General features: G+C 39.3%; 1 protein-coding gene across 6 annotated transcripts; it reads left to right on the plus strand.

Moving 5' to 3' along the window:
* LOC145489238 (protocadherin Fat 4-like) lies at positions 1-27,851 on the plus strand. Of its 6 annotated transcripts, none has more exons than XM_081468214.1 (17): positions 2,162-2,545; positions 12,018-12,124; positions 12,861-13,139; positions 13,870-14,013; positions 14,464-15,532; positions 15,959-16,017; positions 16,355-16,990; positions 17,396-17,630; positions 18,223-18,500; positions 18,866-19,076; positions 19,699-19,787; positions 20,192-20,339; positions 21,123-21,227; positions 22,161-22,195; positions 22,767-22,817; positions 22,999-23,066; positions 25,362-25,470. In XM_081468214.1, the coding sequence occupies exons 2-17, from the start codon at positions 12,031-12,033 to the stop codon at positions 25,380-25,382; spliced, it is 3,522 nt and encodes a 1,173-aa protein (XP_081324340.1). In that variant the 5' UTR covers positions 2,162-2,545; positions 12,018-12,030; the 3' UTR covers positions 25,383-25,470. The 6 variants fall into 6 exon arrangements, with proteins under 6 accessions (XP_081324323.1, XP_081324340.1, XP_081324354.1 ...); XM_081468228.1 differs by lacking the exon at positions 22,999-23,066 and adding an exon at positions 24,823-24,876 and having other exon boundaries at positions 25,362-25,396; XM_081468197.1 differs by lacking the exons at positions 2,162-2,545; positions 25,362-25,470 and adding an exon at positions 1-1,041 and having other exon boundaries at positions 22,999-23,750.
* The last annotated feature ends 43 nt before the right edge of the window (positions 27,852-27,894 follow it).

Below are 27,894 nucleotides of genomic sequence, written 5' to 3' on the forward strand. Positions count from 1 at the left end.
TAAAAAGGCAACCATTGTTTATTGAGAGCGTTGCTTTAACAAAGACTGTTGTACTTCGCAGAGGGTGCTGGACTTAATTGTTCATCTAAGTAGAGCAGGTTCTCACGCTTTTAATTGTTTTGCCTTTTTTGTTCGTTTCGTCAATGAAAAGAAACCTAACGGCTGAGTGAACTCTATAGGTAATTTCGCATCCTTCGTTATTAAAATGAATATCACTTCTTGTGCCCCCTACCAAAAGACTTTACAGTGTATCGCGCCGTAGCATTTTGCACGTAATCCAGTCCTGGCAACTACGGTGAGTGTGGGACAAAAGGATTCATGAACTTTTCAACTCGGTAGGTAAGGTTCTCGTCGCCAAACTTGACAAAGCCACAGTTGGAAGTGTGCCCACTGTTTACAGCCTGTTGTATCTATTGTAGTGATGTCTTTTCTTGGGGAAAGTTGACAGATGTTTGTCCATGTGAGTCATCTTTGTCGACGCCTAGTTACCTCAAAAATCTGAGAAACGCTCTCCGCTTCCGTTCGATCCAGACCGTGTCGTGCGCTTGTTTATTATCTAGCGGCGTATGTTTTACGCCTTGTTATGATTTTACAAGTGTATACAAGCTACTGTTTCGATTGGATCAAGTGTTGTCTTGGCTTTTTCTTTGTTCACACGCAGTACGAAAGTTCATCTCTTGCCGGGTGTTCTTAGTCCAATCCCGACGAGGGAAAAGTCCAATTGTTATAACTCATCGACATTCGTTCCTCTGCCGGCGTTAAGATCGAGTCCCTAGAGACAAACAAAGTGTGTACGCCAAAGAGCAACACACGAACTTAACCACAAGGACAAGTGTATTTACCAAAACTTTGGTTCGTGGTTTTTTTCGACAGAGAGACAGTTTCACGTCAGGATAGGGACAGGAAACTAAAAGAAAGCTTCAAGTCATGAAGGAATGGTCGAAAAACTAAACAACAAACATAAACGGCAAGGGGTCAGTGGAGGTTGCCGAGAACAAATAGAAAACAACAGAGTTTGCTGAAGTCGTGTTAACTTGTGAGGTAGGTAAAAAAACCTTTTCTTATTAATCGACCTTTGATGGGTGCTTAAGCGACCTTTAGTGTTTAATTAAGCCGTTTTATCAGTTAGGCACACTTTGTTTACTTGTTTGGCGATCGCGGTGACGGAATATAATGCCCGTCGCTTGGTTTTCTAGTGGTTCTGTGATGAGTTTTGACTCATACCTGAAAAGGGCTTTCCGTGCAAAAACATCGGTATGCCCTTAGGCTGCAGGGAAACGTGAATTAAGATCTCAAATTTATCCATCTCAGACCTGGATGACTGAAGTCCATTTGGACCCCCTGTCGAAACAGCCGCCATTATTCAAATACGGCAGTCAGAGGCTAACCTCACTAAGTGCCTTCATCCATTACGAAACGGTCATTTTCTCAGCTGGACGCCTGCATGAGTATATTGTGACTTTGATGCAAATTCGTTCGCGGTATTTTGCAGGGGGCGAGAGGCCATGAGCCAAAGCACCGCTAATTAACTGTCTCTTGACGCCATTTGAAGAGCGCTAAAAGCACCTTATTAATAATGGCTTATCTGATGCTAGATTTTTCAGTTTTGACGAGGTGATTAATGTTACCTTCGATAGCCCAAACGTCTTGTTTGAGTCAAAGGCGAGCCCTTTTGAGTGTCAGTGCAGCACATCACAATCAACAGTTGCATATGTCACAGGAAGATTATATAAATCGTACATCTTCGGATTTTTTATGGACTCTAGAGCCATCATGTCTGCTTAATTACCTGTTTAAAGCCATCTGTCTTAACTAATCACCATCACGGACGTAAACAGAGTTAATAAAGAGGAAAACATGGTATGTAAATAGATACCCCCTAAACCTACCAACTCAGATTAATAGATCTAGTAAGATACTATTCTTGGCACTCAAAATGATTACTGGTGCAAATCGAGAAAGGTTACAGCTATTCTGCCATATTTACGCTAATTGAAAGGAAACCTACACAAGAAAATTAAACCCTGGGTGCATTTACTGAGTGTAAAGATACAACAAACCCTATGCACCACCCTTAAATCTAGTAACCAAATAAACAATTTGGGACAGAAGAAAAATGACTGAATATGTGATTTTAGGTCTAATAATGCCAAACAATACTGCTATTCCCGATAAATCACTCGCTCTTAGATCCTAGCTCGGGAACAATGCAGCAATGATTAATTGACTCCGAATAATTCACTAAACCTGCAATCGTTTCGTGCCGAAGTTGATGAATAGTGTTAGACTTCATCTAATCAGCCTAGAAAAATCCAGAATCCAGAAAAGAAAGATAGCCAAAAAGATAACTTCCAAATCGGTTTAAAGATCGATTTTTATCAAGACGTATGCAAATTGTTCGCAAGTTACACATTTTTTTTCCGCCGGCCAGACACTAGGCTAAAGAGAAAAGACAATTGACGTGAGCGGAAGACTGTTGACATGCAAGAGAGGAACAAGAAGAGGGCTGTTTGGAAAGCTGAGTTACGGTTAATATTGAGCGAATGTAAGTGTTTTGTGCATCTTTTCACTTGTAAGCATAATGTTTAAAGAACTGGATATTTTGGATTTGTTTACGAATATGATCCATTGTTGTGGTATCAACAGCAGGACTGTAGATTCGTTACGTGTTATTAACTGAAATGTAGATAAACAGGAACGGTGAGGAATACTAGCACCAGAATAAGTTCTGAGGTATCTGTCTTTCCTTCAATTCGACTGAAAATGAAGGAAGTGAGATTTAAGCCATGAACTGATCTGTCTTGGCAATGACATGCATGATAAGTTTCATATAATCACGAAAGCGGGCTCCACACTAAATTAAGTCCACCAACCAGAAGTTGTCTAAACTCAACGAGTTGTGCTCTAGGTAGATACATGACCGAGTTGCACAGACTAATATCCAGGTCACGTTTAAATTGAATTCGCCGGCGCACTTGCTAGATCAATACCAACAGCGATTTAATTAAAATTGAAGCCTTCAGCTCAGGACTTAAGACGACAACATTACGTGTTTCTAGCGCAAGTCTAAAAGGAAGAAATTCATTTACTACACACAAAGACAAATAAAAAGTCCTGGTCATTTATTTACCGAAACATGCTAAGGTTTTTACGTATACGTCTTGTAATATTCGTGCATTTAATCGGTACTGTTTTAGTTCAGGCAGTTAGAAGTCCAAATATCTTTAGCAGTCCACATTTTACCTCAGTCAACCTTAGCAATGATGTCCCGGATGTTCGGGCTTAGTCCTTTCTGCGCCTTGGATAACAAAATATCAGTTAGTGCATGATAAAGTCCAGGCACTGAGTTGTGTTTTGAAACCTCTCAACTCAACACTGCTCAGAATCTTTTTGACATGATAAAATATTACTCAAAGAATTCTTTGAGTAAATGCTCCTTGCACATTCATGCAATTGCAGTTAGCTTTTGAATTTTTCCTCTTGTTTTGGGTACATTTTGCTTTACAGCTGTAGTTTCGTCGTGTTCTATAAAGATATGAAGTAATTATTCGATAATTTCTTTGGAACGTGATTGGCAAGTCTACACTGCCCACCATGGTTGGTCGATTGAAAATCATAGTCAAACTGATATAGAATCTCATCGCCATGTTTTATCCATAGTTACGAAGCTGAAGAAATTTTTCCGACCAGTTCTAAACTAAACTTGTGTTTAGCGGTACGGAGAATTTGTAAACTGACATTATAGAATTGCAGACCGGTCCACTGAAGGGTTAAATATTGTTGAACTCGGGGACATTACAGTTCCAATTTCTTGCCTGCTGAAGTCAAAACCATTGTAAGCTAATCACCAACAAATAATTTTGGGAAGTTATATTGTTCAATACGTCGAGGGCTTGCCGACCTGGCAAAACATTTTTGGAAAGATGAGTTTCAAATTGTTAATACTGGTACGAACAAACTCTACATTAGCAAGTGACGCGAGCTACTCGGAATATAATTTATCGCTTTCTTTGGAGAAACTGATCTTCAACATCAACAAGTATGACAGTTTAAGGTTATCGGTGTCATTCAATCCTCAAATAGATTCTGAAACACAATAACATTAGAATATCTGGTGATAAAAGTGAACCAGAACCAACTAGAGAGTTGGTCATATTTAACTAATTAGTGATGTTGTTTTATCAATCAGCTCGATGGCGGCATGCCTGGTTTGCAAAAAGACGAAACGAGTCCGTGGTGATCTTATCATGACAGAAACACTTCGTTGAAATGATATTAATGGTTTTTTTCTTCAGACTGTTTAGTACAGTTAGGTCGAATTCATAACATCGCATTTCAGTTCTGTTGAATGTAATTCAATTCCGAAGAAACTCGCAGAAACCGCCTTTTAAAATCCAGCACAATTCCCACACAACGAAGATAGTACTGGTAAAAATGTTGTTTCAATGTTGTATAGTTCCGCAAATCCAGCAAAACAAGCGATAGTTTCGCGACATATAAATTGAAACTGATATATATAACGTGTTGCTATTATTTGTTATAAACAGAGATACACTGCATCTTATTTTGTACTAAAGTCGTCGCGCATTTTTGATCACCTTTTTTCCTGACCCGACTAAAAAATATCCACACGGTGAAAGCTTTACGCTTCTGAGAAGAGACGAAACAGAACTAAAGGAAAATAAATAACATATCTTGAACGGAGAGCCTTAGCTTACGAAGATTTTAATGCGGAGAAACTCTCCAGCGGTTGATAATGTAGTCTGCGTGTCCGCAAAATATTTTGTAGTGATGTTATGAAGACTCAATAGGAAATAACTAAACTTCACTGGCTTAGAATGTACTGCTGGCTTGTCTTGTACTGTACAAATGGTCTTACGTGCTTAAAATCAGTGCGGAATGCTTTAGAGTTGCTTGGATAGACAACATATCTCAACGTAAAGAAAAACCCCAGCAGTGGTCATTAAACCTGTCTGAAATACTTGCATAATGGGATTCTCTCCAAAGGTGGACCTTGTCCACGTATTGGTACGTGCACGCCTGTAGGGTAATTCCCAGCATCAAGCAAACATTGATCATTAATATTTCAGGATCGGTTCAGCCATGGTAGCTGAAGTGCTTCCAAGAACGATTTATACAAACTTAAGTTTAAACACAAAACGATGCATTTGTAAACGATTTCAGTACAATACCAATAAAGGGTTTTCAAACACTCCAGATTCTTGCCGGGATTGCATTTATTCGTGTGTTGATAAAGAGAGCCTTAATTGTGTCCACTAAAACCGCAGAGAATTCTCAATTACTTCTGTTTCTTATCAAAAATCGGTGCTATTCCTTGCCTCCAATGATTTGATCTCTACTAATTCCACCGTCAGTTTCGAGTAATCTTCAGCGAAAATATTGCGTGTACAATTCTTGGGAATTAGTTAACATCTGTTTTAGTGCACAACTAAAAGTTCTTGTCATTTACCCGAGGCAAGCTTTAAAAGTGGTAAGATGATTGAATTGCTGTAGTATCTCTCTGTCATTGAATTTTTAAACTACGTGCAAGCTTATACCCCATAAGTGAAGAGTTGACAATAATTATTGAGTTGTAACAATAACATTAGCCCACATACAAGCAGGTGATGCTATTTGTACATTATGAATCGAACACTTGTAAGCCAGTAAGCCATCATGCAAAGTTAACCGCGACACAGCTAACGTTATTCCTTTCTTACGTTCATTCTCAGCATCATATTGTCAGTATGACACTGGAATTCGCTGCCATATTCAGAGCTCTCCTTGTCGCAGACTCGAAACAGACTCTTTAAGTCTCCGCCTTTAAAAACATTGTGAAATAACTAATGATGTTTGCAACTGAAAGAGTCATTTCTAATATTTACTACAATTCAAAACAAGGACATGTTTTATTGCAAAAGTTTTCCACGACGAAAACATCCTTTCCAATTTTAAATAACAGGAAGTCAAGTAAACCAACGCATTTGTACAGAAACGTGCTTTTTTTATGCTTCAGCTGGAAGCCTGGCGAAGAATATTGTAAACGAAGCGAAGTTTCGTTCTGTTGCTGACTTCTATTAATTCTAAATCAGGAGCCACACGTTTTTTTTTTTTGTTGTTTTTTTTTTTTCCAAAAGCACTGCGTAGGTACAATACAATGCAACACTTTTTTAGATTTCACGTTGCTTCAACGACTGCTCAAGAGCTGTATGGCTCAAATAAATTTTCTTCATTTACATTTTAATACTATCTACTAAACAGTTCTCTTTACCTTTGATATCTTCTCTACATTACAGAGCACTTTATAGTTTTAGTTTTCAATTGTTCAAAACCACTCTGGACCCATTATTCAAACTTCAATTCATTGCGCGCTCCAGGCTTTAAAAAATTCACCTGTCTTGTTTCCTATTGCGCAAATGCCATTTCTTTACGAACTACAACTTAATCAAAATTGTTTGTAATTACTTTTGATTCTCGCGTGAGATTTGCCATGTATTGTAAAAAGTCGCTAACTGTATCTTCGTACGAGATTGTTAAAAACGTTTTCTTGCTCATGAAATGTCACCTTAAATTTCAGCCATGTACCTACAGTTTAAGAAGTTTAAGGTTAACCTCAACACACACTTAGGCGTCTTTGGGAATCATAGAAAGGATTTTGAATGGTGAATTGAACATGGTTTCACATAAATAATAAAAGCCACAAGCAAATATGTACCGCACTCTATAGATATGTATGTAACATTACTCAGATCATTCACAGATTCATCACTGTAAGATAATTACTCGAGCAGGTACTTAAGGCAATTTTTTATACAGGGTTGTTCAGTGCATTTGGTTGTAGTAGGCGTTCGTATTAAGGTATCAGTAAGCCAGCAACTTTCCATTGGAGCACCGCAAATCATAATGAACTGGAAATAGTCCAAATATGTAAGAATAACTGCTGTGAGATACAGTCTCTTAGCCTGGTATGGTAAATTGTCCCGGTGGAAGTCGTCACAACACGGCACACGGTCCTTCAGGATGATTTAGGCAAAGAAAGTGTAGTTTTGTTTACTAGAGTTATCACAGGACATGGAACCCAAGAAAACAATGCAACAGCCTCACAGAGAATGTGATTAGCAACTGCCGTGGAATCTACATATTTTGAAGAACTTCTCGGCTGGCTATTCAGTCTCATTTAACCGTAAGTTTTTGCTTCGTTATTAACTAATTATCTCACTACAGTTGGATATATCACAAACGATAAAAGCTTAAAATACTCAGACTTCATTTAGGGTCTTCCATCAGTAATATTCAATAAGCTTCATAAAAGGTAGTGACTTAGTCAATACCGAGCAAAGAGAAGTCAACTAAAGTTTATACCGACTTGAGAAATAACGACAGGTTGCGTGCAGGCAGAAACAAAATTCTACTAACAGAACAGTGCGAAAATAAAGATTTTTTTCTCTGTTTCCAATCATTTCGAAAAGTGAGATGGTCTCCTTCGATGGTGACAATGTCTAACCACAGCTAGGATTTCGGTGTTAATGACAGCAGCATGTACTTTTTAAAAGTTTTACAAGTATTTCCAAATATCATAATTCGCGTTGTTCGCTTCAGGCCAGGACAGCATTCGTGCCACGTTCGACTAACTGTGGTACGTCGACTTGTGGCAAAGCCTTCGACAAACCCTGTTGCTAACTGTAATTGGAACAATTATCGCCAAAGAAAAATATACTTTTTTACCATCATGATTATTACAGGAGCGTAGGGTACTTTCATCCCTTTGGTATCGAGCAGTCGTTTAGTTTGCATGAGTTAGCTTCAACATTAGCCAAACACTAGCTTTCAGAGAACTTAGAGTCTAAAGCAACTTTTATACTTTATAATGTGGCGATTCGTAATGATTTCGGCTAAAATATTGTTATGCATGATTGGCTAGTAAGTGAAAACAATTCAGTAGCTTAGGTCATGTTGATAACCGCCGTTTACTTTATAACTGCAACTGTTCAGTGTTAAAATAAGTGTGCGCCAAGAAATCAGGAGAATGTAGGCTCGATTTCGGCCAATCTTCATGCTATATTAAAGTTCTCTTAGTTAAGCTTCTGACATAGCGAAATAGCATTCGCGGATAGCGTAGAAACAAAACACACCAGACAATTTTTCCTGTTCTCGGATTCTATTAAGGAACTTGAGGCTTATAGTTACCTGCACTTCACAGCGGGTAGTCGGGTGGACGGCGGCCAATTTGTCCGGCTTAAAGGGTCTTGCCGCGTTATACAAGAAATCGTTATACAAGAGAACTGCAGCAGAGAATAAGTGCTAAATGACCGCAAAACTGTCTAATTTTGTCACTTATTGTCTCGATTTAAAGGGTCATTCATTTGCGGTTAGTCTTGTACACAAACAAATGCTACAAAATATCACGACATAAAACTATTTTTCGGAAATTGGGCAGGACCTTTCAGTATAAGTACAGCTATGGTAAACATTAGGATTGAAAAACTACTTTAACGCGTCACTTTAACTCTAAGAATTCATTATCGCCGCTTAATTAACAGAGAAATCCGGCCGCCTGATATTATACATAACTACAGTATAACTTCCTTAAAAATTAAAGCAACACTTGTCACTCTCATTAGAGAAAAAACTAACTTAAACTGCTCTCACGAAATTTCTTTCAGTTTCTGCGTATTGATGAGATTGAGAGAACTTATCCAAGGCCTTCTTCATTTCGAATCAAACTTGCTTACATCGCGCATATTACCAAACTACCGCTGTTTGTGTAAAATAGATAAACGGCGAGAAAGACAGAAAAATATAGAATAGACATAACTTTGTGTTCTGTCTTCTTTGTCCAAATTATTGTCAATATTTTAAAATTTAAAACCTGATATTCCTTTGTAAACGTTTTGTCGACATTGACTCTGAGAAAAATGAGATTTCGTACGTCATTAGAAGATAAACCTCACAAAGGAAGTAAAAATATATCATATGATGTGATGTAGCTGGACTGTTCTGAGGGTTTTCAGTACAATTACTTCAAAGGAAGGGAAACATGCTGCAATAAACTGACTTCACGTACCCTATAGTTAAGAGAGACATGCAAGATTAACCTGTTTTATTGCCCACATAAAGATAACTTGAAGTAGGTTATCACCTCTAGTACAATTTGAAATTCTGGTAAATTATAGATGCTGGCAAGGCTTCCATGCAAAGTTAAATTTCAGCCGTTGTGTTCTGCAAAGCTAGCTTTTTCGTTTCAACAAAAATTGAAAAACATGTACATGTAGATTACCTTGAAAAGGACGACCAAATTCTGAATTGCAAAGAACACAAATCAATTAACCACTCCGTAGAAACAATGCCACAGCAGGTACTTGTAATCAAAGAGTAAACAAAAATCAAAACAAAAGTTTGATACATATGCTCCTCGACTTAAAATGTTTGTAATTTTGAAAAAAAAAAAACCCTGAGAATTAAACAATTAAACCCTTTAACAGTGAGATTAACTACGAAATACCACAGTTACAAATGACAAACTTGACCTACTGTAATTTTTTAACGTAGCTGATAAGATTTTTAACACTCCGTAATACTTGGTCTGATACTTTTACAAAGATAATTTTGTCAAGACTTGAAGCGTAGAATAAATATTGGTTTCTTTGAGATCATCAGCGTGATTCCACTTATCGCCCTCACACATCAATCTTTAAGTTGTAAATCTTTCACTGTACATGAACTTACCTATTTACCTACCACACAATTAAGAGCATAACAAGAGATATACGCCCTTTGAGCAGAATAAAAACTGACGAAATATTAATTAAACTTAAATGTTACCATCACGAAAAAAATCGGGCATTTATTTTAAAATTTTCAGAAAAAAATAAATGCGAAATGTCATAAAATAAAAATTTAAACAAAATTTGTTCTCAGCTTTCTCAAAAAGCGAGAACTTATTCCGTGATGTCATTCCTTAGGTAATGCCTTTTACTTCAATTGAAGATCTAGCCGTTCTATTAATAAGGTGCTTTTAACGTTGTATTGCGCGGGATTGAGAATACCTTAAAAATGCCTCAAATTATTAATGATTCAGTAGTAATAAATTGGGAGCAACTACATCTCATAAATTGATCTGGTTAACTGGTGAAACAAACTGATCTCGCGGTATGTTTAAAAATGTTGAGAAGAGAGTACGAAACAAACTGGAGAACAATGCGACCATCTCTCTTCTCTCTTAGTTCCTCGAACGAGAAAAAAAGCCAATAAACCAACGATAGAAAACGAGAGCTAGAAATGGCCTTACCAAAATGTGAGAGCGGGAAGCACATTTCGCCCCAGTTTTGGTGCGCCATTGAAGCACCCTTCTTTTTTTTTTTTTTTTTTTTTTTTTTGGACGGTTCTTCTTTCCGTTTCCTGTTTGACTACAAGCTTTTCGAGGTTTCTTTACGTTAATCTCCCAGTTATTAATTGCACAGGCAAGTGTTTTGAATTGTTCTCTGTTGGTTTAGCTAAATGAGTGTGCTTATTTTGGGGTTTACTGTACAATAACCCTTGCTACTGACCAATCACCGCGCCTTAGATCAGTTACTTTATAACATGCTCTTTCTTGTCAGTGAACAGCTGTTATAAGCTTTCAAGATAATGACGAAAGGTCACGTGCTAACGGAGCAACGCCGGAGACCACGCCCAGTAAAGAGGCGTTTCAATAACCGCTGGAGATGGCTGCCAAGGACCTCTGTCAGAATATTGTTAGTAAATCACATCAGCCCATTCAAATCCACTCAAAAGACACTTATACCTCTCCAAAATTGTGACGCGCATGCTTGGTTCCCAATTACCAAATAGAGCAACATTTGTCTGCTCTATCCAAATCATTTCACCGCAGATCTTTTCTATAACCTAAGTCTACAGCTGATGAACAAAAAGGCTTACTATTTACTGAGTAACAGGTCATGACATGGAAGCCCTCATAAAGTGCGCTCAAGAACTAAATATCTCCTATTGACTTAGTCAATTAGGTTTTTATTACAGGGTTTTTTATCTTGTTCTTGATTGGTTGCAAAATGGCGAAGCACGCCCTTATCGTCAATAGCTATTATAGAATAGAACAAATTCAAACTAATTTCCAAGTTAACTTCCATTTCAAACTTCGGTCGCGTCGGAAGGTAGGCGAATGACCCTGCTCGGCTAAGCTCAAGTCCAGTCCTAAGCCATCGGACTCCGCTTAGTCAGTCTATTTAAAATAACGCGCGCAGGGCCACTACAAAATTAGCGAAATAACAATTCTGTGCCAAAGATTTGCGGACATATCTCACAAACACCGTAAATATCGAGGATACATGGTTATTCGTGGGAAGAAAGTACCGACTGTTTACAAAGGTAGCTGGGACTTTAACTAATTGTTGCGTAGAGTTTAATATCGAATTAAGGGAGATGCGAATTCTGCATATGTTGATACAGAAACTACAAAATTGTCACAAAACTTCAAAAAAATTAGTTAAAATGACAAGGAAGACAGACAGGCAAGATGAGGCAAATATTTCAAAAATCGATATTTTCCATAAATGATTTCAATTTTCGAGTACCTCATGACCGTCATTACAAGGAAATCACAAATTTGCGAAATTAATTCAGCAGCATTCTACTTATTGCTTTTTTCAAAATTAAAATTCCAGCCAATTTTGCAGCTTGTCTAATGGAACGAAAAAGCGGTGATGATAATCGATTCCGTTTTCATCACTCAAAACTTTTACTAATACGAATACAAATTGCCGGATTTTGTTATGATAATTTTCAAAACAATGAAAAAAAAGTATTAGACTCCCTTTCATTTTCATGCTCAGTTTATATTCTCGCATGCGCCAGAAAAAAAACGATAACAGGTTAAATGCAATGCGTGAGAACAGTGTTTAAACCAAACTGTGAGATTCGAAAACATTTTAGCGGTTTATTATAGAGTAGAGCAATTTTAACTCTGAACATTTGAAATGCATTTCGTCTAATATTGCGTATAATTTTGATGCTTTGTACAGAAAACAATTAGCAATGGAAGGAAGACCGGCAGAACTCCGACGAATTGCCGCTGTGATATTTCTACTTATCAACTTCGGAGTCATAATATCAGAAAGTTTGGTCATCGGTAAGTAACCAAGAGATTACAATGTTTATTGTAAAACAGTAAGGCTGATCCACAAAGCAGTAAAAAGCTTGGCTCTTTAGAGATCAGTATATCGAAAAGGGCGAGTATCAGCAATCTTACCTAATCGTAGAACACCTGGTTTAGACATGGCTAGATACAAAACGAACGAGAGTTCATTGGGCAAATCGCAAAGGATAAAAGTATCTGGAACGAGCGTGACAATTACACGAGAGGGGATTGGAAACCCAAACGCGGGTCACAATGAAAAACCTTATTTTTCTGATACAAAAGTTATGACAATAGTTTAAATAGCAATATCACCCGCTTATTTTGGGAAGGCTTTACTGTGGCGTTTAATTTGCGCCGAACAGTTGAAAACTGCTTGTAATTTTACACGCTGTTCCCACGCATTACGCTCCACTATCGAAATTTTCGCCTTTAAAGTTACGCTTCTCTAATTCAGCAACGGTGATGTTATTATATTCTGAAAAGAAAACAACATGTTTACTAATAGTAAGGTCTTTTCCAATTAAAATCAGCGGAATCGCTGAAAGGGATGAGAGATGAAGCTCATCTTTCACAATTTGAAAGACTCTGAGAGCGCGGTTTTACAAAAGTGGAAACGAGCAAAGGATATGCGCCGGAAAATTTCTCACAGAAATTTCCAGGTGTTTTGTTTTACACCGGCTGTATCTCTGGGGAATAACGCCTGTATTTCCTTCTCTGTCCTTACTAGATGACCCGCGATCCACAGTTATCTGTATAGCAGGGAATACATCCCACAACGTGTCGTTCGAGAAGGACATCACTGCCGGAGTATTTACCTCTTTGGACACTGCAAACAGCATCGAAAGCTGCGTGCGCAGAGCGTGCAACAGAAGGGATGGGGACATGACATTTCTGGTGGGAAAAAGCTGCTTTATGGTCAGATGCTACTCGCCAACGTCGTGCAAGATAGTGAAGCCTTCTTCCCCGAGTAGTGTCGACATTTCTATCACGCCTTACACGTGGTTTGGTAGGTCACAACTCACTGAGTTTTCATGCTTGGCAAATTCCCCTCTCTGTGGATATGACACATCTTCATTGCAAGCTTGTGTCGACTTTCGCCAACCAGTCAAACTTCTACCAAAGTTAAAATTAAAACGCAATTGACCCTAAACGCGTATGTTTTTCTCTAGCAACTCATGATCACGGCCTATACCACTGATCTTTTATTTCACCTGTCTACTTGTCGCGCAGAAATTTCGTTGCTCCTTAAGCTTAACAAGAAATAGCGGTTGGCACACGAGAGGCGTATTTTCCATATCCTCAATAGTGAAACTATTTAACAATTAGATTACAGAAAAGGTAATAATAAAGTTAGCAAATGCAAGTTGAAGAAATATTTATTTGGGAATAAAACGAAAGAAAGCGTCACGCTCGATGGCGCCAATTTCGCTACTCGATGACTATTACTAATAGTCCCCTAGTAGCGTAGCCAATCAAAATGCAGGATTTGCATTAGTCCTCTAGTTGGGTGATACTAATGATATTTACCACTCGAAAATAATATTCATATCTTCGAGCGGCTGTGTAATATCCACTTTAAGTTTGCCTGGCTAAAGAACCTGGTGAAAGGAGCTGTCTTTGAATTAGCCGTTAATCATTTGCACACATTGTACATGCGTAAAATAAAGGAATCAAGTTTTTAGGGGATGGAGGTGGGAGTATCTAGTAGCTCTCATTTCAACCTACTATTTTTTTAGATGCAGCGCCGGTTTTTACCGACCTCCCGAGGGTTCTCGAAGTCAAGGAAAACAACCAACGAGGACAAATTATCAAGAACATTTATGGGCAAGCAAGGAGCCGTTGGAATCAAAATGCGTCCATAAAATACACCATTATTAAAGGTAAACCAGTAGTTAAAAAATTTATGTTATAGCTGTGCGTATTTGGCCGCTTCAGTGTCATGCAAAACGCCAATGTGTTCTTGGATGGATCAACATGGGGCGTAAAAACAGCCAAACAACCGAAATAGGGCTAATTGTGATTACGTTACGAGAACAAAATGGCATCCTGACGTATAATTTTCGTGAAAAATCAAAGCAAAGGCTGGTTAAGATTGGAGAATAATCAATCCTTTACTTCGTATTCTAGAGAAAGTATTCTCTTGTCTTAGGAATGATATGTCGGGCCTTCATCCAGCCTTTGACATATTTTGTTTATAGATTTACCGTAGGTCCGATTGCAAGCCGCTGTTATAAACTGGTGATTAAGAAACAAGCGTTCATCCGCAAATGTGAATAATTAACTCAGAATAATCCTTCGTTCTTCTTATTTACAATCTATATTTGCTACAGGAAATATTGGCAATGCCTTCGAACTCAGGCACCATCCACTCGGGCAAAGCGCGTCCTTAGTGGCGACCAAGAGACTGGACCGAGAAACAACCCCCTGGTACAGCTTAACAATCTTAGCTAAAAACACGGAGGAGAACAAGACAAACGCTACAGTGCTCTCGATTAACGTAACGGATGAAAACGATAACGCTCCGGTCTTCACGCACACGAATTACTCCGTGACCATATTAAGTAATCGTTCTTCAGGCTCTGAAGTTTTTAGAATTAGCGCAACGGACGCTGACGTGGGCGAAAATGCGCGCATTCGTTTCTACTTGCTCAATCATCAGTCACTATTTCGGATGCTGTCAGACAGCGGAACGATTTTGCTGAATCAGAAGCTCAGAGTGGATCGAACACGCACCTACACGTTAATCGTAGCGGCGAGAAATGGCCCGCACAAGACCATCACTTTTGTCTCAGTGAAGGTTCTACCAGTCAACGAGTATAGACCATTCTTTGAGAATCTACAATACAGGATCAAAGTCTCCGAAGCAATGAAAGCAGGAAACTCAGTGATAAAAGTGTTGGCGAAGGATTTTGACTATGGGACGAATGGAGAGCTGAACTTTTCCATCATAGCTGGAAACATGTCATATTTTAGCATTGACAACACCGGTGTAGTGCGGACGCGGGTGTCTTTACTTACTCTCGGGGGTAAAAACTCTACCTTAACGGTAGTTGTCAGCGACAGAGGCACGCCTCCAAAACGAGCCATACACATAGCGAAAGTGTTTATCATAATTGAGGCGATAAGAAAGCACAAAGTGACGTTTGATTTAAAGGAGTATTACGTGACGATAGCAGAAAACACTCCAGTTGGCTCGACTATTCTTACTGTTCGCGCCGTCTTTGGGCGCGCGAAACTGGACGAAATACCCCAAGCACAGCGAAGGCTTGAGAAGAAATCCAAACGAGTCGTCTATTCAATTGGAAATACCCTGGGTAACTTGGGCTTCACTATCGGTAGACATACTGGGGAGATAAAGACAAAGGTGAACTTGGATTACGAAAAGATCAAAGAGTACAGGTAAGTTATAACTAGTGAGGTGGGAACAGTCAGTGCTGTGATGGTGGGAAGATACTTCAAACATCAGCCAGATTTCGCCATGTAAGCATTAAATTGTCCACTGAGTATTTTACGTTCGTGTGGGAGGACCGGTCACTCAGTCGAAGAGCATAGGTATTCCAGGTTCAAATCTTACAGGGGTCCTTGTTCTCCGTGTTTTGGGCAGGGCATTTTACTTCCACAGTGCCTCAGGAATATAAGTGGATACCGGCGACAAGATAGATATGCTGCAGTGAACTAACATGATCCCATCTAGGAGAACAAACCTTACCGGTCTAACTTACTTTGTGTTACAGCAACCGCAGCAATCTCACAGTCGACCAAAAATACCCTTGTTAAAGTTTTCCCCTGACTTGCACGCTTACATGTATTACTGTTTATCACCAGGTTGACGCTAATTGCAAAGGATACCGAGAAAAAAGACGAAAGCGGGCGCGCTGAAATAGGTAAATAAGGTTTGTTGGAGTCAAAGGGAGAATATAACATAATGATCCTACTTTGGAATTTCCAGTTTGAATTGCTGTTCCTTTTGAACTTCCCGTGACTAATAAGTAGTCTACTTGACATGCACAGAAAGGATTATGCAGACATTCAAGTTACACTGGGAAAACTCGAAAGTTCTTGAGTAGAACGTTGACCGAAGCTTGGTCTCTATGGATTCTGCGAGTTAACCTCTTTCAAACGCCATTTCATGTTTATTGTAAGCTATTTAGGTACTCATTTGAGTTTTCTAATTCTTAAATGGGTGTGTAACAGTGCCATGTTGCTCTAATGCCATTCCAGACACAGCCGAAGTCAAAATACATGTACTGGACCTCAACGACAACGCCCCTCGCTTCATTCTTGACTCTTACCAGAAGGTAATCAGCGAGAACGCCACGGTGGATTCAGTAATACTACGGGTGACGGCGACGGATCCCGATTCTGGAACGAATGGCCAAGTACATTACTCGCTATTAAACGGCAATATTAATAACACATTTGAACTAGATAACAACGATGGAGTTTTAAAACTTCAGCAAAGGCTCACACGACCTTCTGTGCCTAATTTCTTCAATCTGACGATCTCTGCCACAGATCGCGGTACACCGCCCTTAACTTCCAAGTTCGCGTTCGTCTACCTGAAAATTCGACGTCCTATACCGAAGTGTTCCGAAAAAGGCAAACTGGTTTTTCCACTTGCGGTGTACTTGGGAAATGTCAACGAAAGTTCTCCCTTAAGAACGCCCATTCTGCGCGTGCGTGCGAACATTGGCAAGTGCGCCCCCAGAGCTAGAATAAGCTACATCATTTCAGGACTTCGCGACCCGGAAGTTGATGAGCACTTCGTTGTTCAGCCCCAAACAGGTGTTATAAGACTTATCAAGCCACTGGATTATGAAGTGAGGAATAGGTACTCATTTCACGTCGGAGCAGTAGGTAAGGCACAGAAAATTCATAACGTAAACTTGTTTCCTTTGTTGTCCTTATTTGAGTCGTCGCCCAACTCAAAGCGATTACTGTGTTTTGTTATTGAAAAAGACGCTTCACTCTCTCAGTGCCGCTCTCCAATCAAGTGTATAAATGGATATTTGGCGAATTCAAAGCTAGGGGTACCCCTGTGATGAACTAGCATCTAATGCAGGGTGGAGTAAGGCTCGATTATTGGCTGCTCACGCGTCCAGCCGTCTCTTCTCGAGGAGAAACGAAGACCGAACTCGAGAGAGCGGCGAAAATCCAGCCTAGGGTGGAGTTGAATTCAAGTTACTAAACGAGAGATAACTATGCTCGAAAGCAGACAGTCTTTCTTGTACCGTCAATTCATTTTCTCTGATCTCTTTTTAGATATCCAAAACAATAACACTCCCGACACTGTTCTGGTTCGAATATTGGTGGATGACGTGAATGACAACAAGCCGGTGTTTTTCAAACAGCGCTACAAGGAACTGATAGCGACACTGCCAGAGCCTGGGACCGAGATAACCATGGTCAGAGCATTTGATAAGGACGCTGGGAAAAACGCCGAGCTGGAATACTTTGTGATCAGCGGCAGTGGTGGCTTTTTTAGAATCGATCCAAAGTAAGAGTCACAGGCTACGTTAGAAATAAGAACGAGCTTGGAAACTTTTTTTAAAAAAAAATAAATAAATAAGTAACTGCAGCTACATCAAATAACCTCATCGCATATAAGATAACATACCGTACATCAGAAATTGCGATTCTCTCAAAATATTAATTTTCAATTAAGAATTAACCTGCTCAATCTCGCATAATATCGTCTGATTGTTACCAACCCTCTGCGAAGGGTATGGCGATATCACACGCGATTTCTTTGGACACGTACAGGTAATCTTATGAATGCGAGTGCAATTAAGGATATTTGAAAATGCTCTCAAAATTGCGCGAGCCTGAACACGAATAGTGTAAATCCTCAATTGCTCGGGCTTTCATACGATTACTCATTTATTATATGACTGAGAAAGTTACGAACAAGGGCGCGTTAATTTGCGCCGCAGAGCAAATTAAAAATTAACGATAAATTAGCCTGCTCTCAGCCAACCACAGTGAAGTAATTTTCTTAGTTATATAACAATTATCGCTACGATGTCATAAATCAAACCGAAAATTCAGCAGCTGTAAGTGAAAGTCTTCGTTTGTGTTTCTCGTGCTAGAACTGGAGCCATTTCAACCATCAAAAAGGTGAATACAGAGAATCTTCGCCTGTTTAACATAACAGTGTCAGTCTCAGATCAAGGCACGCCGCCGCTGTCGTCCGTGCGGCAGGCTCACGTGTCAATACTGGTCTTCACTCCACTCCAGTCCACCCTCATCCTCATTGAAACAACTGACACGACCATGAAAGTGAGGTTTAACTTGAAGTACGTGGCACGTAGCAATATCGTTAAGTATGGCATTATAGTGCAAGAATACGCCCCAGGAGACAGCGAATGTAAGTAGTTTATTTTACTTGTCACTTGTTTTGGTGTAGCCTCCGAATACATTGTTCAAACTCTACACTGTCGGTCTGATTGTCTGTAAGATCTACTCACTGGTCTCCAGTCCCTATCTTCGATCAGCGGAAGTTCATAACAAGCAGACGAGCTTCCGGTTCTTAATATTCAATCGGAAACGGCACTACTTAAGTGACAACCCGCGGGTTCTGCGCGGGTTCTGTCGATTTTCGGCCCGAAGAAAATGTTTGGTGGTTCTTTCCTATTTAGCTTCTTTGGCAGGAAGGTAGCTGCCTCACAGCTGTTTACAACAAGGAAGCTGGCAATTCTACAATTCTAACAAAAAATAATTTTTTATTAATAGACGAAGAATTAACACAAAAAGATCCACTGACATGGTACAAAGTTCAAAGAGGGTCACAGGAAAACCGCCGGTACATCACCACAGTGATACCATCAAACCCAAAAATCACAAATGTGTTGGAGGTAAATATCGGCGTGGATAAGAACTGCGAGAACAAACGAGCAGATGAAGACTTCTGCAACGGGCCATTAGTGTCAGGCAAGAAATACAGGTGAGTTCAGTCAACCCGGCATTCTTTATTTTGTGTTCGCGGTTACCGCAACACTGAACCGTATCTTTACCCTCGGTATTCATGATATACTCAGGCACGATTACAGCCTCGTACTTCGAAGAGCGAGAGATTGTCTCATAACTTCGGAAGGTTGTAAGTTGATCTGGTTCGCAGTTCCAAACATTTTTGTAAAGTGGCGATCATTCGTTGGACAAGTGATTTGTTATTAGTTTACCACGTGCAAAAGGAGAAACAAAACAAGAAAAGCAACCGCACGTTCTTTAGCTTACGCAACATACTTTTCCCGCGCTTTTCGCGAGTGGTATGTTTCCTTTCTTATTTGGACTGCCTTACTTGGCTTAACACCCTATTTCAGGTTACTGTAGGACAGGGTTTGTCGTGATTATGACAGCTGTAATATTGTAGTTGTAGTTTGTAGGATATATAGAGTGGACTCGATTATCAGCCGCTGTTAGGGAAAGGAGCCCGCGTTTTAGCTTCATTCCGGGAGGTGCGAGGCCAAGACTCGAGAGAGCGGCTGAAATTAAACTTAAATATAGAACTGCTGATAAATCTCAATTTTTCCTAACTATTTTAAACAATATTTTTACTGCTCCAATAGATTTCAACTGCGCGCCTACCTGAAGTCCACGGGGCCATTTCAAGACGTTGCATTTCAGGATAGCGATCTCTCAAATCCACACTTTACATGTAAGTGAAACCTGATCAAAAGATATCACGTATATAACAAGTTACAAGATATGCGTACAAGATTAATCGATAAAGACATACAGGTGTACTACTCTCCAGTCGACGGAGAAGTGAGGACAGCTAATCACGTACTTGTTAGAATTAATTTAAGCACAATTAAACCTTGATTACACAGTTTTTCTCTCACAATTGCCGCAAAGATGACCCAAAATATGATCAAAAATCTTATTGGCAAAAAATGATGTTATATTTTTGCCATTGGGAGGTTATTTCGTGCAATATATCTTTTGATGTTATTATTCATTTGAAGGCTGTGTTTCAAGAATAGATTGCGCCACTAATATTTCAAGTTAATCCATATTTGAGGTCTAAAATAATAAAAAGGAATTCATATTTTTCTGCAGCTTCGCCACCTGAATCAGAGCCGTCGCAAAACATAGAGGGAAGAAAAAATTACGACGCAGTTGTGTATAGTGTGGGGACAGCTTTGGTGCTGGTCATAATACTAGCCTTTTTGAGAGGATTTTATCGATTAAAATTGGACAGAAAGAGGTCAGTATAGGGCGTTCTATTTAAAAGTCAGTTTGCAAGCTGGAGAAACGAAGGTTTACTAAATTTGAGCTCTGTTTCATCAGAGTAAACATATATTGTGAGTTAATGTTCAGCTTCGATCTTTTCCAATTCAAACCCTCCACGCTCCTTTTTAGTGAAAAAGTCTCGTGGCATTTTAAATCTTACTAAACTCTTATTGTGAAGTTAATTTCCTTCATCTTGGAAGAAATGTTTGCGTACACTGTTTCAAAATGTGACTCGCATTATCTACAGCAGCCGGTCCTTAAATTCATACCAATGCAAGTTAACTTGACCATTTGAAATTAACGCTAGGGTCCATTCGTCCAACTAGGGAACTGAAGTTGACGCGCCAGTGCAGAAAGCGTCATGTGATCTGTAACCCAAACATAAACCGCTAGCTCAGATTAGAAACCTACTTGTTTGTGTTTACCCGTAGATCAAAGCAGATTGGGAAAAGAGTTCACAAAGTGAACTAGTTTCTTCTCGACAAATTCAGACAAATTCAGAGGTGTTGAGGAGGCTGTGTTTTCCGCTTTCGCGGAAAGTGACATTCATGATTATCTAGCTAATTATCAAGTGACTAAGTCAATAAGAAATTTCCAAGTCCTACCTTAAGTCAAGGACTAGCCAGCTTCCGGCTTGCTATTGAGACGACGAGTCGTTGGTGCGTTCAACGTCACACGCGTGACAACCTAAAATAATGATCATTTGAAATTTAGAATCAAACAGTTACCTGCTCTTGAATCTTATTTTTCTTTTCAGAATTCACGAAGAAAAGAAGAAGCGCATTTCATTTCCCATGAGCAATCCACGGTTTCAGGAGCCTAACTCGCCAGTTGAAAAGATTAAAACCCCAGGACCCGCAAAGTAAGTGGCTCAAATGAGCATTGATCTTCTTCGTCGAAGAATAACTACCGGGGTGATTTCCATTTTATCAGATTGATCAATCTCACCAACCGTTGTAAAAACAAAGGAAATTCTCCAATCAAATGCGGGCCCACCGAGAAGAATGGCTGTTAAATTTTCTATTCGTTTCGCCAATCCCCCACAGAAGTGAAAATCTACCCAAGAGAAGTAGGGCAACGAAACGGTTTGTCATGGTCGATCGGTCAAAGACTCGAAGTGGACCTAATCCAAAGGTGCTCCCTTTTTCCGGAAATTTCTGGTTGGACAGAACCTACCAGTGTTTTTGTCCTGAAAATCTTTCTTCAACACCCAGCAAGTTTGCCTTTTTTATTCAATCAAATACGTCATGTGTCTAGCAACAGTCCCTCCGAAAAGTGCGAACACAGTCAATTACAAGAGACTGGAATCCAAAGAAAAAGAGTTGTGTCGTTTTTCGTTGCCGAACTCTCTGATTGGTTAAAAAAAACTCAAGCAACACGCTCTAACCAATCAGAACAAAGATGCTGTTTTTTAACCAATCAGAGTAAACGAGTTATTTTTTCTAAACCTATGATTGAAGGAAGAAACCTAAAACCAGGTTACTCAGGATAATTTTAATGCTTACAAAAGATATTCTAATTGCCAACTATTGATGAAAAAGGTCAATATAGGTGTGAGGCAATCGTTACAGAACAACTTCATCTCAGGGCTCTATGGAAAGTAACTATCCGTCATTCATCGCTTGTGTCTTTTTAAAACTATAAAAGAATCTTTGAATATGAAAAAGCACCGACCCAAACTGGCCGGCGGCAAGCTTACAAACTGTCGCGATGTTCTTTAGTTAAGCTTGGATATATTGCGTCATAGACTAACTACATACATAACTTTTCACGTGATTCCTACTTTGTAATTTAGGAAGATGGTTGCTGTCAATCATGACAAAGGCTCAGGTACGTCACACAGAAACTTGTTTGTTACTTGAAAAAGTTTTAAACTAATACCGAAACAAACATTCTCAACTAATACCGTTAAATCACGGGAGAATTTTTTTTTTCACTAAATTATCAAAGTTGCAACATTTGCGGATTGTCAATAGTTTTAGTTCTGACAAGAAAAAAGGGAGACCACAATTTGAACGAAATTTGGTGTGTGTCAAAAGCCAAAAAACTAACATCCCTTAATAAAGCTATGAGGAACTGAGAAAATTTAGGAAAATAAACATTAGAAAAAAATCTGAACGTTTATCCAAACGGCTTCGGGTAAAATTACCTGTTTCTAGAGTACGATGTCCTTATTCGTATTCTCGGTTTCGGACTGGAACTAGCTTTAAACTTAGGCTTATGCGGGGATTCTTTTGTCTCTTTTCCTGTGCCTCCATTGCAAGCTAATTTCAGTCCAATAGCGAAAATTTTACACAAACTAACACAAGATTATCCAACTTACATACCCCTTCTTGCTGTAGTGATATGCCTTGACATTTGGTGTTTCCTTACATGAAGTTATTGATCCTTATAATTTCAGAGTTCAGCCACCATGACGAGGACGAAGGCTCTTCCCCAGACTCCGCACTAGGTACGTGCCCATCGTGCAACTCTGAGCCCACGCCACCACAAGAAAACAGGCCAGCGTACTTTACCTTTGAGTTTTAGGGAGAATGGCGGGACTTTTCCCCGAGGTAACCCTCGCACACGTTTTCTTTTGCTTCTTCCTCGTGTCTGTTAATTTGTCTCTTCGTCTTGTTGTGGTCTTTCAGGGCATGCCCGCCTGGAACTACTTAGAAAGCAATATCTCTCGGTCTTTCGTACTGCAGGATCCCCAAAGGTCAGTGTCCTGCATCCCGTGAAACCTATCCTTCTCTTCTCTTCCTATCATTTTCTTTCCGTTTCTTTTTCCAGTTTCCTGTTGTGACTCTGTCCAGGATCACTCTGCATGAATGACATTTTGTGCCGTTGTTAAGAGCCCAAAAGCACCTTGCTTACTGCTATCATTTCTCATTAAGTTCTTTCCTTTTCTCGCTGTACTGCTACTTCCCTCTGAACAAATTTCTACTCAAACTCACTTTTTCACCAGCTGTACCAGACTGAGTTGAGCTCTCTCTATCTCAGTTAACTATCACTGGACATTTTAATCCCATCCGGGTTTTCCCACGCGGAGGAAAGCCCTCTTCCCACTCCTCTCTTGCTTAGACTCTTTGCACTCCCAGAACCTTTTCTTTGCTTCATCTATAGCCACAGATGAATTAAAATTGATGGCGTGACACGTCAGCACCTTTCTAAATTTCTCAGTTCCTCAAACGCATCCGCACTTAGGCTCTGCAGCAAGGTTTGACACACCTAGCCATTCCCATAGCGGTTTAAAAATCTCTGTTAATCCTTTTCATGCCTGCTCGTTTTATCAGTTTTATCACCGTGCACCATATCATTCAGCTCTATCGTTTCTTGTTCTTTACTTCTTCTTGGCAGCCAACACCTAAAGGACTGTGTAGGATGCAAGTTCGACCCGTTTAGATAGGTCAGTCGTCTAAACTCTTCCAGCTATTCAGTTTTCCTTTCTTTTCTTGTTTATGCACTGCAGCATACACCTCACAGTAGAGAACTTGACACATGGTACTTTTTCTTTGTATTGGTCGTGCTTTCCCTTACTTCAATTCTGTTAATTATTCGTCATTTCGAAGTTACTATACATCATTAGATTTCATTTCCATTTCAAGTCATGTCACCCAACCCATTCCATTTTCACCATCTTGAGTTGATGTATTTACTACAATTCAGTCTCCAATTAAATTCCTCGCCCACGAAACTTACACCATAAAATACAAGCAAAACACCTTAAACGCCCCTGAATAAACCCTGCAAAAAATATGTCCCCACAACCTGAACGAAAATATCTCTCGGGTAAATCCCCTACCCATAAATAAAGAATTTGATCTACCCCTCCCCCTCCCCCTTGACTGTTGTAGAGCTTACTTGTAACTCACAGCCTTGCCCTAAGTGTTGAGTTTCATTTTAAAAAAATATGCAGACCTTTTCTGTACTCCCTTTTGTTATCGAACGTAAGCACAAGAAAACCCCCAAGCGCGGTGCTTATTTAGGACGTTTCAGGAATATATTTGTAAGTTTGAATAAAAAAATACAAGTTTAAGACTAATATCGATTTTAAAATGTTCCACTACTTACTGTCATCTACGCGAGTTTAAAATCAAAATTCTCTCTGTCGCTTATCATACATTTTATGTGATCGACCTTAGGATAACCTGATTCCTAATCATAAGGTGTTTCGGGCTGTTAAATCGTTCAATATAGTTAAACAAATGTAAGGAGAAACTAAGAATTTTAAAAACACTGATGGGATGCAGGTTTATAAAACGACTGCAACCCTAACCCTAAGTTTAAAAACAATTAAACAATGCTTAAGCGATTAAACAATTAAAATTATTTCTAGATCCATCACAACAGTGCGACCCTCCCCTCTCTTAAATTAAAAAAATCATTCTGTAACCCACGTATCTTTAATTAAGCTCAAAAAGAGTTTATAACAATTCAGACTCAATGTCATTTTTGACAACCTTTCTTGATAGAGGACTCCCTTGTGCAATTACTGAGGGGGCGTCACTAGCTGGCATGCCTCGTAGGTAGGTAATTAGCTGACTTTCCCTAACCCTTTCTTAAATCACTAACCCTAATCTAAATCATAACTAAACAGCTAAGCCGCAAGTCCCAAATTATTTCTAGACTAATTAAACGTTTCTTAAACGATATAACCTACCTACGAGAAATACCAAAACTTAAGTGATGCCCCCATTCGTTACAACAATTAGGAAGCTTTCAAACATGAGAGCTGTTCCAAAGCGTAAGCTGTGGTTACACAGGAATTTTATCCCACGCCGGTTAATGTCACCCAACGATTCCTCTCCACGTTGCGTGACGTTCACTGTGTGTAGCCAAGGCTTCCGTAGTTTTTCTAATTCTCGAATTTCCGAATCAGTATTTCTACAGCAGCAACCCCAAACTCTGTTGAAACGTAAAGATTTGTTACAATCACGACCCTCGCTACTAGCGTAAACATAACTGTACAAGGTCAACCTTTTGACATGAAAATTCCGTTCGTGTCTTGCAGATGAAAGCACAAGGCCATTAAAAGACAGAAGGCGACGCCCAACCTTACAAGAAGTAAGACTTAAAAACTACTTTAACTCCGTGGAGTCATCGTCTTGCGCATCCTGTGAACACGTGAAAATTTACTGCGTGCAGGAGACGGTCACGTGATCCATTGCCTAGCAACCACGGAAACTTGCGGGACAAGAGTGGAAAAAAAAAAGAACGAATGCAACTGCCTGGTGCAGAGAGGTTATTGATCATTACGTTATGTACGCCTTGCGTGCCTACAAAGTTAATTTTAAGCGTTTCACTTTATAGTTGAAGGAAAAGTTTGCTTGTTTGTTGGAATTAATTCAAGATAAATACAAGGCGATTCTAAAGCTGGGCTAAAAAGATCAGAGTATTAAAATTCACTTGTCAAAAAAGAACAGAAAACAACGAAAGTTATAACATGTGAAATGTAAGTAAGAGTAAGTTATTATTAATATTTCAAGCACTCACTATAAAAGAACACAGTTCCATTTAGCATATTGCTATTAGTTACCCTGAATAGAGTAAGAAAATGCTGCATTTATAGGCTAAATGCCAAAAATGTTGAGATATTTATCTCCCAAGATGGAAATGTAAATGTTAATATGAAAATATCTTGTTAAGAGAAGAGTTATTGACTGGGAGGCTTCTCCCTGATCTATATTGTATATTGATTATATATGATAATCGTGTATAGACCATTTCCAGGTTGTAAACGTAGTTCTTAGTTCTAGAACCTTTACCAAAGAAATGATTTGTATAGATCAATGAAAACTGAACTCGATTTGAGCAACTTGTACCTGTTGTGAAATCTTTTTTCACAGAAGTTGTGATTTTACATGGAGCGGTTTGTAACAGTTTTCAGTACCGCTTCGGCAATGCAGAGTTTTCCGGTTAGCTTAGGGCGCAATGTAATTTTTTTTAAAACCAATCAGAGCACGATATTCTAACCTTTTTACGGCAAGTGCGATTGCAGAGAACTTCTCATTACACTGTTCTGTTACTAAGCTTACTAGAAAAATGACTTGTAATCTTCATACAGGTGTCATCAATTTTCACCCTTCAAGGTGTAAGTTTTATAGCAGGATTCTTGAGCTTAGAGCTTTCAAGCCTCAGGAAGAGAATTTTGTTCGTACTGTGGATGAGACCCCAAAACGCGTTTGTTAAACCACGGTTTGCATACTGTAATCGATTGATACTGAGCCAAAGCTATCCTTGCATAACGACCTAAGAATGTAATGAAGCTTTAATAATACGCGATTGATATACACGTTTTTCCTTGCCGTTGCTGAGCATGCGTGTTTCCGCAAGTTTCGTTTTGCGTTTGTCGCTAAGTGATTGGTTAAAAAAAATCGTTCAAAGTGCCTACCCAATCAGAATAAACGTGTCTCAGGTGACTGGTCCACGTCACTTTTCCCGCGCTTTTCACGAACTGTATCTTTTCACTACCGTTTGATTCGATTCCCGTCTTTACACTAGCTGTCTGTCGCTGTTGATTTAAATTCAAGAACTTTGAAAACTGCTTGAGCAACCGCTGGGACTATTTTTGTTATTGTTCAATTGTAATTGCAGCCATTGTTCTATCGTACAATATCTCCTTAACCAATTTTGTAATTATGACAAGTAATTTAATTTAAATGCAAATTCGAATGATTAACTTTGTGAGACAACTAAACAAGGTTTAAAGTATAGTGAAAATTGATTAAGAAGCTTATTTAGCTGACTCGAGAAAGAATTAAAATTGCAATGTTGGTGACTTTGTTTGTGTCATTACAGCGAGTGGTGTTCAATCAATTCTGGGTCAAACTGAAACCAGCCTCTCGGTGAACACGAACGAAGTCGATGATTTTCCGAAATGTCTCCGTTATCTTCGGCGTTGACAAGCGATAACCAGAATTACGTCCGCGTTCGGAGGCAGGCTAGAGATTCTTCGGATTCACCCACAAAAACCAATCACCGCAAATCTTCGAATTCAGAGGGTACCCCGAGTAATCCAGAAAGTTTCACGCCAACATGACGCCAAAAGATACGCTGTCAGTCATGATGCGTAGAAAAAGTCCCCTCGGTTTGCACATATCTCAAACACGAGTCTGACCAAAGATTTGGGTTCGCTCCTGTCGTGTAAGAGGGTTTATCATTTGATGTTAGTACAAAACCAGACAGTCCAACCGCTAATCGTGCTGCTTCACACTAGAAAACGTGCAGCACGTAAGAGACCTACTTTTTACCTGGTGTTCTCACCTCATTTTTTTCTAGCGCGGTAGACAATAATTTAATTGGGAGTTCTGTAGTCTTGTATAAATCTCCCCCAACCTTAACTATCCATCATCCCATAAAAGTTTTGACCCTAATCCGAGCTTGTTTGTATAGCCGTTCTTTGGAGTCCTTTTCTGGGGCTTAGAGGACCAGGACGAAGAAAAATATAGGGGAAAAGACTTCCCAAGGAAGTGCCATTGACCAACCATCAACGCAGTGAGAAAATCACTAAAAACAGTTACATAATCACAAGCAGAGAGTTTACC

This window comes from Orbicella franksi, chromosome 1, assembly GCF_964199315.1.
Source record: "Orbicella franksi chromosome 1, jaOrbFran1.1, whole genome shotgun sequence".
Classification (NCBI taxonomy): Eukaryota; Metazoa; Cnidaria; class Anthozoa; order Scleractinia; family Merulinidae; genus Orbicella; species Orbicella franksi.